This window comes from Dysidea avara, chromosome 4 (genome assembly GCF_963678975.1).
Source record: "Dysidea avara chromosome 4, odDysAvar1.4, whole genome shotgun sequence".
Lineage (NCBI taxonomy): Eukaryota > Metazoa > Porifera > Demospongiae > Dictyoceratida > Dysideidae > Dysidea > Dysidea avara.
Window position 1 is genome coordinate 29484595 of NC_089275.1, and position 12978 is coordinate 29497572.

Consider the following 12978-nt stretch of genomic DNA (forward strand, 5'->3'; position numbering starts at 1 on the left):
GTATTATGCTGGACATGATAGGTATGTGTGATAATCAGGAATTGCGCTACCATTCTGAAGTGATAGGAAAATCTGCAGATTGCAGAATTCTGTTTAAAAATGTATACTCTAATAAAACAGTCAGGAATTCTAATAGAACAGTCACATAATTTACTACTCAATAACCATCATATAGAAATAAAATACTTTAATATAGCAACCAGCTAGAAGACTAGAAAACCATTTGAAGCTGAAGCATCAATGAGCTGAAGCATTAATGTAATACAGCAATAAACTATTATTACTGGCTTTAGAAGAGAATAATTTGGCATAATTTTGGCATTCTCAAAAGCGTAATAGGTAATTGAGCACTGCTAAAAAGCATAATGCTCAATTTTCAGAGCAAAATAGCCTCAAACTTATTGTAAGATTAGAATCTGAATTTCAAAAGGAGTTTCCTGAAACCCTTGGAAACCTCACTCTCTATGCTCCTACTTTGAGTCTTGCAAATATAATTTACTAAACCAAACAGCTGAACTGTGGACAAGGTACAGTATACAGTAGTTTATAAGAAGTTTTGGTTTATATCAACAGTATGATATCTAAAGTAGCAGCCAAGAAATGACTCCATTAGCATAAATTTGTAGCAAAAACATTATGAATTTAGTAACAATATTATGTCATTGTCACTTGAACAACCTGCCATATTGTTGTCATGTTTCATTTGCACCTTGCAGTACCTATGGGCTCTTGAAATTATATAACATTTTCAACTGAAAATCTGTTACTTTTTTACAGCTTGGTATATAGTAACCAACTGCATTTAAAAGTACACACATGCACAAAACTTGTCTTTACTTTTAAGGGTGACTACAATCACTGTTGATGAAGTTGATCAGTCTTTACTGATGAATGTAGTTGAGGTATGTTAGAGATTTAAACAGGATAAACTCATATTGTTACATGTATATAGCATATAAATGTACAGATTGTCATTGTTAACAAATTATCAAGCTGTTATAGCTATACTTAACCCTTAAACCAGCAGCTGTTTTATAAAATGCAAGCACTGAAAACACATAATCCAGTAAACTGGATCGTATGCATGCCTTGTAAAACTAAACTCAATAACACAAAAACTGTTACAGCTATCTAAGAATGACAACCACCATCTTACTTACCATTAAATTTTGGTTTGAATGGTTCCATACTTCGTTCCATCCATCCAACCAAGAGATAATCGCTTCACTTTGAAAGAGTAAAGAACTATCCTTCCATCTTCTTTCTTCGCATAATGATGTACAAAAGATCATAACTCAGCTGTACTTCATTGTATCGACTTTTGTTTGGTGTCATGTTACTCCTCATGTGATGGCGATTCAGTTGACATATAAATATCACATGATAACATCACTGTCGGATGAGCACAATGACGATACGAACGTGGAAGGACACAAAATGATTCAGCGCATCATAGTGGGTGAGTTCCTTGTTTGCATGTGGAAAGTTTATATACAGGCAGATAGCTTACTCTTTGCCAATTAATAAAATCTGTTTTTTGAAGTGATCAGATGAACGCTTCATGAGATATACTTCTTTGTAATCACCTATGTAAATTGGCAAAAGTGTTGTGCATTTTCAATTCGTTTTTTATCAAATCCAGTTTTCTGGATTATGCGGGTTTAATGGTTAAATAGTGAAAGATTTTGTATTTCTGTACAGTATTGTCATTATGTGTTTATAAGGTACATCCAATGCAAGTGGATTACAATGTGTCATTTTCAAATATTTTCAACGATAGGTATTGTGTCTAATCAAAATGTTTTATTTTAATGTTTTAGGATGTTATTGGGGTATTGGATAATTTACTTGATGAAAGAAATGATGTTTCCTTTGACCAGATGACTGAGGTTAGTTATGCAGTAATATTACCTATTGTAATACAGTGAAGCCATGCTCCAAAGAATTTACTGGGGCTGTATGGCAATTGTAGGTTGGGCATAACCTCCATGCAGTCCATTAATCTGTTTACTTATCATCTGTATCATAAAAAAATGTTTATTGAAAACTGCAAATGCAATAATTACTGTAGGTACACACATGTAAACCCCTGTAGGTAATACAGCATCAGCAATATTCGGTATTCGGTTTGTTATTGAAGCACTATACAAAGTTGTAAACTAAGCCTATATATCTTTCACTTGGATTGACGTCAGTTACTTCACAGCAGTTATGACTATGCACTACCTGTAGGGGACCACCCCATAATAAATCACAAGTGGAATGTTTACAAAATAGAGCCATTCAGATCACAAAGCACTTGAGGAAATGTGACCATGTCTCTTCACATCTTCTTCAATTAAATTAGCTATCAATTTCCTATCAGGTTATGTTCAAATCATCACGTGCCATGTATCACCACTATCATTGCAGTAGCAAACCTTGTTTAATTTTTAATCCACCCATCATGTTTGGCTCCTGACACAGTTATAACACATGCTGTAAAGATAGTTTTACCAACGCGATAAATTGCCATCTATCAAGCACCAAGAGTACTTCCATCTGCTGCTGTATGATGGTATTCATTAATCACCACTCTTCCAGTGAATTGTAACTATAATTCTTTTATATCCTCTGCAAAGGATTTTAATCTTAAGGAATCAGTGTCCTTTTGTGTTTGTCTGTTTGTGTGTGCTGTTGTATGATTAGTTATGTACTGTATTATTTTGTTGTTGTATAGATGTGTGCTCCAGTAGGGAAGAACAGCTTTGCTGACTATTGTGAGGATAAATAAAAAATCAAATTAAATCAGAATATTTTCATTGACATTCATCTTTGGCTTTGCATTCATTCATCTTTGGCTTTGCAGTGGATTGATGTTGGTAGTACTGTTTAGTAAGGCTCCCTCTTAAAATGATGGGTACCACCCAAAATTGTGTAGTTAAAAACCATTATAGATGCAATAAAATCACTTTTACAGAATACTCTTAGTGGATTTATCTTTAATTCTAGCATTAAAACAAGAAAAAACTCACAGATATGTAGCTGGACATTGAATTTAAAAAACCTGCCAAAACCCGAAGGTTGATCTACCTGCCAGCTTGCCAGCCTGCCTGAACACAGGTGCAAGGCTAGAGGCCAAACAAAGCAGCACATAGCTACCATTTCATGTCACAGTCACAAACTCACTGGTGATATATGCCTTTTCTGTCTTCTACACTTTTGCTTTCCTTCTATTTTCAATTACATGGTTGTCCTTCTTCATGCAAGGAAACATACCGAGGTATAATTTTCCACATTAACACTTTCCTTTAGAGGAACTGTCAGGAACATATTTAGAACCAGCGACCGTAAGTAGAGTAGTTACGTGTAGCTTTACTTATATAACAATCACACATGCCCCTAAATGACCAAATGTACCGCCTTGCTGTTTATGATCAGAGCATGTCACGAAATAATAATGTGAACTGCTGGGAAGATGCCTTACAAGTAAAACAATACAAATTTTTACTGTTACCATTGCTTTGTTTACAATTATCTTGTTAGAAGATCACTACAAGTTTGCCATTTTGTTGCATGATGTAATAAAATGCAACACATTATTACATCAGAAACATATTTTATGGGATATGAAATTAGCACTTATATGGCTTGGCATACTGTCTCTTTAATATATTGCATATCTCAAGACAATCAGGGAAATCAAGATACTCTAATAAAGCAGTCACAGTTACACATGTGCAACTATAGCAAAAAAAAAATTATAACCAGTACATTTAAAAATTATTAATTTTCTAATGAAGTATGGTTCCAGTGATAATAGTGAAACATACAATGATAGTAACTATCACAACATAGCTATGTGGCTACTTTGACATTGAACAGACGATTGTAACTGTAACATACCAATGTAGCCACATAGCTATGTCGTAATGGCTACATATATCTTGTTTCTCTACTTTTTGCTGAATCCTACTTCATTAATAACATTTAATTGTACTAGTTATAACTACTAATGCTAAAGCATGATCTTCAATATTGCAAGTTTTGTTTATAACTGGTTGATGTCAACTTTTGGGTACATAGCAATTTTGTAAAACTAATTTCATTTAACTGTCAGCCACAATAACCGAATGTGCAGTAGGTCATTTTATAATTAGTATGTTTTATGCTAATGATAATTTAATGTTTACAAATTGAATGTATGCATGGTATCAGACTTGGGTTTAAGAGAAATGAACACTACATTAGTCTAAATGCTATTGTATAGCCATACAGAGTAAATCTGGTGAATGTTATACCCAAGTCATATATGTACATAGCAACCACAAAATGAGTCAGTTGGTGGACAACTTTTGATGAACATTGAGGATGTCGGGATATTGTTTAGTAGAACTCTGAATGAATCAAGCAATCAGACAGTAAGAACTGCTGGAAATATTGGTAAGTCTGTGTACATGCATATATGAAACATGAGTACATATTATGTTATGCATATAAACAAAGTGGTAGGGTTAATTCTTGGTATTACATAAAAATGCTTAGATAATAATATAATGCACATTTAATTTAGTTTGGTTTTTTTACAGAATCAAATATAAACATGAATGCATGTGTATGAATGTGTATATATAGACAGCAGTCTACCTGCACTGGTAGCACACCCTTATCATACAATACAGTACATGTTCACTACTTTTTGGCTTCATCAAGTGTTAAAGAGTTTCTTTTTTATCTCAGCCAAAATAATTATGGTGAGACTCTGGCCTCACAGGTTCTGATGCACTTGATAATAGACTGTGCTTCAATGACCAAAAGCCAGTATGGCAAGCACAAATAATTATTAGTGTAGAACTATTAATAGACAACTTCTTTATATACAGTACCCTGTACCCTGTTTTGAGTGTTTTCTTCTGTGTAGTAAATCCTTTTGAGTATTGATCATTACCAATTTTCAGCAATTACCTGCCCAAAATTCATCAATAGAAATATTGCATCACAGAGAGTATTACTTAGAAACATTTATTATGGTAATTGTTACATTTTGCATAGTAATTGGGGCACAGATTGCGACTGTAGAGAGTTTAGAGGAAATGAAGCCCATAGAGTTTCCAGATGCCAGTTCTGAAGATGCGTTGATGATGTTTGGAAACATGACACCAATGATACAAATACCAACCACTGTCATAGTGAACCAAATTGCTAATGAAGGTAAATGTAATGATGGAGCATCATGGCTTTGTAATAGTTGTATCATGGGCCTGAGTGATTTGCTTAATAATTACACCTAAGCTCAAGGGTCGCAGGCCCAAGGAAGTGGGTGTACATATTAGGATAATTACGAGGGCATATTATACAACTGATATGTATCATGCCAATGGTGGACGATTAACTACCCAAGCCAATATGAGATCGATCACTAAATTTATTGTATAGACCAACTTGTAAAATTCGATTATGGGTCAGCAGCAACTAACGTTGTGACTAAGTTTGCTAACATGAACAGGCAAGTTCTAAGGACATCACAGAAGAGTTCAATTAAGTGATTTTACAAGCATTTTAAAGCTGATGCATGTACTAAACATCTACAGGGGAATAGCCAGGAAATTTTGGAAGGGGGTTCGAATTTGTAAGTGGAATATCTGAGGATATTTCCCTACAGCCAGTTTCTAAATGAAAATTATGCATACACAAAATCTTCCCTTAGGCAGTAACATTAAAGTTAGCTGTGTGTGCATCTTTCTACATAGCTAACTTCACGGCTGTTTATGCAGCAGCTACTGGAGAGTTCCAAGGCTGAAAGTTTAATGAGATTTTTGATCTAAAAAAAATTCCACTGAAAAGGGAAGTTTGCCCAACCCATACGAAATCCACCCTGCCTATGCCCCTAATCTGGAGGTGTATGCATCATTGTAGAGTGGTTATCTCATGTTACTAGTGTGGTCTGTATTTAAATATGTGGCTAACTGCTTGTGAATATGATGGTATTGCACTAATTCTCACCTTAAACCAATGTTTCTCAACTCATAGGATGGCATGGATGACAAATTACGCCTATCTGAGTGCTGTAGGACGCAAAATCAGACATATATGGCTTTCATCATGTGAGCAATAATAAATTCCCAAAATTGATTTTGATTTGAGTTTTTATAAAAAGAAATAGTATATTAACATTATTAGATGGTATTATAACATAGCTGGGTGGGAAAATCCCTATGTTGGCAACAAGACACACGGTAGTGTGTCGTGCGGCCAAGAAAGCCGGCAACCACACCATGAGTATATTTACAGGAAGAAAGAAAAGAGCTTTTTCATGCGTGCATAGCTCCATGGCCCCTTCTCCAAAGCATGCCATTTTTGCATTATAGCTGTCCCCCAAGTAGGGTATGCCACACAGCAAATTTGGTTAAATTCGCAACAGCCATTTGCAAGATATGGTCATTCAACATTTTGTTTTAATTTCTTCGTTTTTTTTCTTATGCCGTACAGGAGGGGCTATGGGGGCTTCAATTTCTTTTCGCATACTTTGCAAAAATTGCTATAAAATGCAAACGTGTAACTCAATTTCCACGATCTTTGGCACAAATAAAGAACGTGTAACGGTGGATTCATGTACTAAGTTTGTTGTGAATATGAGTAATATTCAAGGAGTTATGAGCATTTATGCACGTAAAAAAAGATCAAACTTCTGTCAGGGCTACAGGGTAAACCAAGTATAGAAATGACTTTAAAATCAGTGTGTAGATAGGCCGATCAGTGTAGCCAGTGCCTTTTGATAGTTTGAATAGCAATAGAGTTACAGTGACAAAGTTATAAAGCAAAAACTAAGCAAGTGTAAAATCGCGGATCGAGATGCAGTCACCACAGGGTAAAAAAGGTGTGCAAAAAATGTTGAAAAAAATCCTACCAGAGTTCGAACCAGGGGCCTCCATACCTAACACCTGCATCCTTAACCACTGAACCACTACTACCTTGGCTGATCACCTCACTTAATTTCTGCTTTATAAATGAAATTTCTAGCTGAAATCTACTTATAATCAAATGTTTGTAATTTCATAGATCTACCAATAGAAGTACTAGATTGTTCTAGAACATTCTATGTATGTTCTATTAGAAGTCCTCAAAAAATATGTACTCTATTAGAGTATTACAATAATATTATCAAATATTGAATTAAATCATGCAATGAAATACATTTATATGTCTGTCTTCAATAATCATCATTGCATCTACATAGAAAAGAAGAAATGTGAGTAAAAACAAACCTCAAAGTCAGCCATAGGCTGGTTTTGGGGCCTTATAAAGTACAAAAAGGAGTGAAATTCACACAAAAACAGCCAAGCTGTGAAAAAATGGTGCCGCCTTAATAAGCCTGGGTGAAAAAAGTACCATTTTTTCACAGTTTGGTTGTTTTTGTGTGGATTATTATAACAATCATTTTGTTCAATGCCAAAATAGGGATTTTCTATGCTGTAATACCATCATTCATCTCTTGTTTCACTACTTTTTATCACTTGGATCTCTACTTCATTTTTAAATTAACAATTTTTAGTATACTAGTTTGGTTTTTTGCTATAGCATACAGCTGTACACATGTGACTGTTCTATTAAGGTGACTTTTGTACTAGAGTATCTCGTGTCATGTGCGACACTATTTCATAGCTTCATTGTACTAGCATTATAAATACAGCTAGGCCAATAATAACGGGGTGTGTCATTATGATAGATATGTGGTCTCGGTGTTTGATCATTATTAATCAACCAAGATTGTGTTTAACTAATTAATAGGTGTGGTATTGAACCTATTGTGAAAACTAAGCACTTAGATAAGTTTGTGGCATCTAAATATGCTGCTAAAAAATTTTAATAGGAAAAATTAACACTTTGATATGGTTTCATTGCAACGACAAGAAGACAATGAGCCTGATTAAAGGAAAGACAAGGGTACAAACTTGTCAGAACCCCAAAAGACACATCCCACCAGTGAGTTTATTATTGTAGTGTAAAGTGGTGGCTATGGGCTGCTTCGTTTGGCCTCTAAGCTTACAACTGTGGTCAGGCAAGCAGGCTGGCAGTGAGTCTAAAATACGAGTTTTAGGGATTTTTAAAAAAATTCTATATCCGGTCACCTATTAGTGTTTTCTTGTTTTTAATGTAGTATTTTATGTTAGATGGACTAATAGTGTTTTGTAAAGGTAATTTTCATTGTGTAACATGTCTCTTGGATGATTTTTGAAGGCAGGCTCATGTCATTTTTGGGGCATCCCTATTTAAACAGTACTACCGTACCGTTTGATTGGTGGTACTGCTGCCACATCAAGGCCATGATACATTTAAAATGTATCATAGCCAGCTATGCTTCAACTTAAATGTATCATGGCCAGCCAGGGTTTATAAGATATGTACCCTGAAATTTACCTTTTAAGTTAGGGGGTTTAATAGACTTAAGTGTAATTATGTATGAAAAAGGCAATCCCAAGTTCAAAGTTGTTGCACTATTAGAATAACAATTTCCTCATTGCATAAACTCATTTTGGAAACAAGTTGTCTTACTGCATGTGGATATTTAGGTCAGACGTCATTAGTGGAATCCCACAAGGGTCTGTTTTGGGTCCCATCCTCTTTACTCTTTACATAAATGATCTTCCTTCCACTTTATCCAATCCGTCAATGTTATTTGCTGATGACACTAAGATCTTTTGCCACATACCCAGAAACAATGGTTCACCAAACATTGATAGCCTTCAAGAGGACATAAACAAACTAGTAGTGTGGTCATCTAAATGGCAGCTACTTTTTAATTTTTCCAAATGTAAATCCCTCCACCTTGGCAGATTCAACCCTGGACATGTTTATAACATGAATGTTCATAATATTGAAAGAGTTTCAAAGGAAAAGGATTTAGGGGTGATAATTGATGAGCAACTAATGTTTCATGAACATACATCTTATGCAACCAGTAAAGCTAACCGTATTATAGGTATTATTAAAAAGACCTTCACTAACATGACCTCTGACATCTTTCTTAATCTTTACAAAACATTAGTTTGCCCTCAATTAGAATACGTAAATGCAATCTGGGGCCCATTTTACATCACAGATCAAATCAAAGTAGAAAATGTCCAAAGAGCAGCCACAAGATTAATACCATCTATTAGACACCTGTCATATGAACTAAGACTTCGTACTCTTGACTTACCATCTCTCAAGTATAGACGTCTACGTGGAGATATGATAAATGTTTACAGGTTCTTACACAACATCTTCAACTTGGATCAATCTCAGTTTTTCATAATAGATGTTTTATCAAGAACTAGGGGTCATCCCTTCAAACTTTATAAACAACAAATACTTAATGATGTCAGGGCAAATGTTTTTAGTCAAAGAGTGATAAACTGTTGGAACAACCTACCAAAGGAAGTTGTTACAGCACCAACTGTATCATTATTTAAGACAAGATGCGACACTTTTTACCAAGATACCTAAGTTTTATTTTCTGTTGTGTACAGAATCTTAGGATCAGGACTATTACAGGCCTAGTGCCTATTATATTATTCCTGTACTATAATAATAATAATTATACAACTAAGTAGTAAAGATAATACGAAATGCGGTTAAAATTATGTCATACGAAATGCGGTTAAAATTATGTCATAAATAAATAATAATAAATAATGTTCTCGAAAACTACGAGGTCTAAAGATATGAACTAACCGGGGATAGATTCGCCTGTGAACAAAGGCACAAACGTATAATCGCTGCGCCTGTTCGTGATGAGGACTTGACCATAATTGTAAATTCTATATAACGCCCAGTACCACACCCTTGCTTAATTACAGATTGCGTGAAGGAGAAGATTAGCGAATGTCTGTGGAGGAGAGCCAGAGGCCACTTTACACATAAACAAGAACATTACAAGTAAGTTTTTATATTTGTAACGTTTTAAGTCTCCATGCCAGCTGCCAGTGGATTCTTACGAACGGATTAAACTTTTCTGTTAAACTCTTTTTATTTGCAATAAGCTATCACTACTGCACAGTTTAGTCCAAATCCCATGTCTTAACTCACAGTAGAAGGCGAGTTATAAATTTTCGCTTCAAACTAGAACTAGTCCCCCAGTTTAGCTATGCCCTAGAGACTTGATTCTTTAAAAATACATTATTGAAAACTGTACAAATGTGCTTTTCTATTTTTGTTCTCTGGGTTCTCAGTCATCAGATACTCTTCTTCCGCTTTTGTGCTGGCACTAATCAGTATTCTTTACCTCCACGCCATTCCTCGCCAGAAGGAGCTATCAAAAAATGACAAACGCTCTTTTAATGCATAAATATCATGGTTGCCTATCTGAAATTTTCATGCCTATCGGGTCTAAAATGACGAACTAGTTCTAATTTTAGTATCAAGGTGTAGAAACTGAGGCGTCCGCAGCTGTTCTATGGCCACAGTTATTGTTTCTTAATTGCGTAACCGGAAGATAATCGATAAAATTAATTACGAATCACTATATTCATTAGACCACGATGAAGAAGATACAACACTTACTTCGCTTCCTTCATGTATATTGCTCTTCTTTCTTCGTTTGTGGCAGGTTATTTCTTCATAAAAGACATTTTCTCGTTGGGCATGCGTTAAACAAGCCACAGACTAATTAGATGATTACTGGTGACCATGGGAATCCATTAGTAAACCCCAGCTGTGCTAACCTCAGAAGCCATACGCGGAACTGTACAGATCACCCTTAAACAATACAAGAAAACATTAAAACATATGCCACGCTCTTTACAATACAGTTACAGATAAAATACAAGTAAACAATTTTGTCTTGTGCAGCTGGCATGGCGAACTTCCTTTGTGTTGGTGTCAGGCAATTCAATACGTGCTTTATCTTTTTTGCCTTCACCTGACGTAGCTACTAGGCTCTGGCTGGCTTGGATGTCTTCCTTTATCTGGTTCATCTGGCTTGCATACTCCTACAGTATTGTGTAGCTATCTCCTGCAAGTTGTGTATGCATAATTATGTCACGTATCACAGTGCCATTGCTACACCACTGATGAACCCTATGTAGCTCTAGTTGATGTTGATATACTGTGCTGTATATTGGCTAATAATTTTTATCTGGTGATAATGTATTACTGCATACAATACTGCAATAATGAATAGTTCTCTCCTGTATGTTTTGTATACATATACTGTGTACACATCACTGTGCCATTACCACACCAATGATGTACAGCGGCGGATTTAGAAATTTTTAGGGGGGATTTCACATTCCACTCAACTTCAGCCTAGCTGTAAGTCGAAGACCAAAAAAAAAAAAAAAAAGGTTACAACCTGTTGTACAACGTTATAGTCGTGATTTCAAAGGCTAAACTATGAAGTTTTTCACCAGTAGACAATCCTTCTATAACACAGGTGGTGATTTTATCACTGACACGACGACTCGTCAATAAATTTGGGGCACGCGCTATTTTCAGAGAGGGTTTCAGCTGAAACCATTGCAACCCCCCTGTATCTGCCACTGTGTACTGGCACTTAGCTACTGGTGGCCTTTAGTTACGATGCCTCTATTGTGTTATATCTGTCACTACTGTGACATATTGAGATGATTTGGGGATTGTTCCTTCACCACCTAATAGCCTCACCAGGGGGGCTGTCACGTTGGTGTATTAATAATAATAGTAATAATAATAAATGCCAGACATATTTATGACTCTGAAAGGTCACTTTAGTTTAAAAGATGATTGCTACACTGTGGACAAATCGATGAAGTGCTGAATGTTTGAAATGTATATGTTTTGGAAATTTCAGACAATATGGTACTCAAATATTACCCCTGTCCATTTTGGAACCAGGTAGTATCCATCCCATCATTCCCCACTCACCCACCCACTGCTGTGATAAGGCCAGCATTGAGAAACAAACTAGCAAGAAGATAATAGCTATTATCTGAGTTAGCAAACATGGTGTAGCTGCAGATAAGAATTTTAAAGGAGCAGTATTCCAAGACATACAAGTACTGAAGCCACACAATTATGACAAGCATTTGATGTGGTTTATGTACTTACTCAGAGATTGTGGTTGGGTAGTGAACAACAATTCTCCTATTCTTACATTACAGCCCACTATAACGACTTGGAAATATTTAGTTGTGGAGTTACATGTAATTTAAAAATTAAGCCAAGTAGAGATTGTAAATGGCCCAAATGCTTGATGGTGACACAGCAGAACTTATGTATGGATACTAAATAATACTAACTGATACTAACTCTGTATTTATTGAATTTTACTCAGTATCACCCTGTCTTGGAACAATTTTTTTTTTAAGTAAAGCTTAGCCTGAAACAAACTAGTCCTAGTAGTAGACTATTAGTGTGCAAATTTTTACAGAATTTCAATAATGGTCCCAAGATGGAGCAATACTGAGTAAAATACAGAGTTTGTATCAGTCAGTATTATTTAGTATCCATACATGAGTTTTGCTGTGTGATGCAAGAGCACGAAGTGCTTGGAGATGCAGCCACAAAACAGCAATGCTAACCCATTGTATACTGTTAATTAACTAGACAGGTTTGTTTACTACAAGGTCTTGTCAGTGTTAATATTACAAGCTGCTAGAGCCTGGCTGAAGTGGCTGTTTGTGATTTGCATAGGGTGAAACTTTAGAGAGTGGTTCTTTTTTGCTACCAAACAATGATATGAACTGCAGGGAGATACGTACCTTACAAGTAAAACAGTAAAAATTTATATCATTACCATCGCTTTGATTACAATTATCTTGTTAGAAGTTCACTACAAGTTTGCCTTTGCAATAAAGTGCAACAAGTTATTACATCATGAACATAATTTTAAAATAAGTACTTCTATGGAATGGCATACTTTCCCTTAAACTGCAGAACTTCTCTAAAGTCTGAGGTATATAAGTACGTAGATGGAATAACCCTATTTATGAAAAGAAATGTTTGCATCACATCACAATACATAATATACAGTACATTGGA

The 12978-nt window shown here is 35.4% G+C and overlaps 1 protein-coding gene across 1 annotated transcript in view; it reads left to right on the top strand.

The window, feature by feature from the left end:
- The window catches only part of LOC136254617 (titin-like), a 170671-nt gene that overhangs the window by 142378 nt on the left and 15315 nt on the right, over window positions 1-12978 (top strand). The window contains exons 66-69 of the mRNA XM_066047361.1: window positions 845-902; window positions 1821-1889; window positions 4302-4422; window positions 5032-5190. Of these exons, the coding sequence (XP_065903433.1) occupies window positions 845-902; window positions 1821-1889; window positions 4302-4422; window positions 5032-5190 (407 nt within the window). The remainder of the gene's footprint in view (window positions 1-844; window positions 903-1820; window positions 1890-4301; window positions 4423-5031; window positions 5191-12978) is intronic.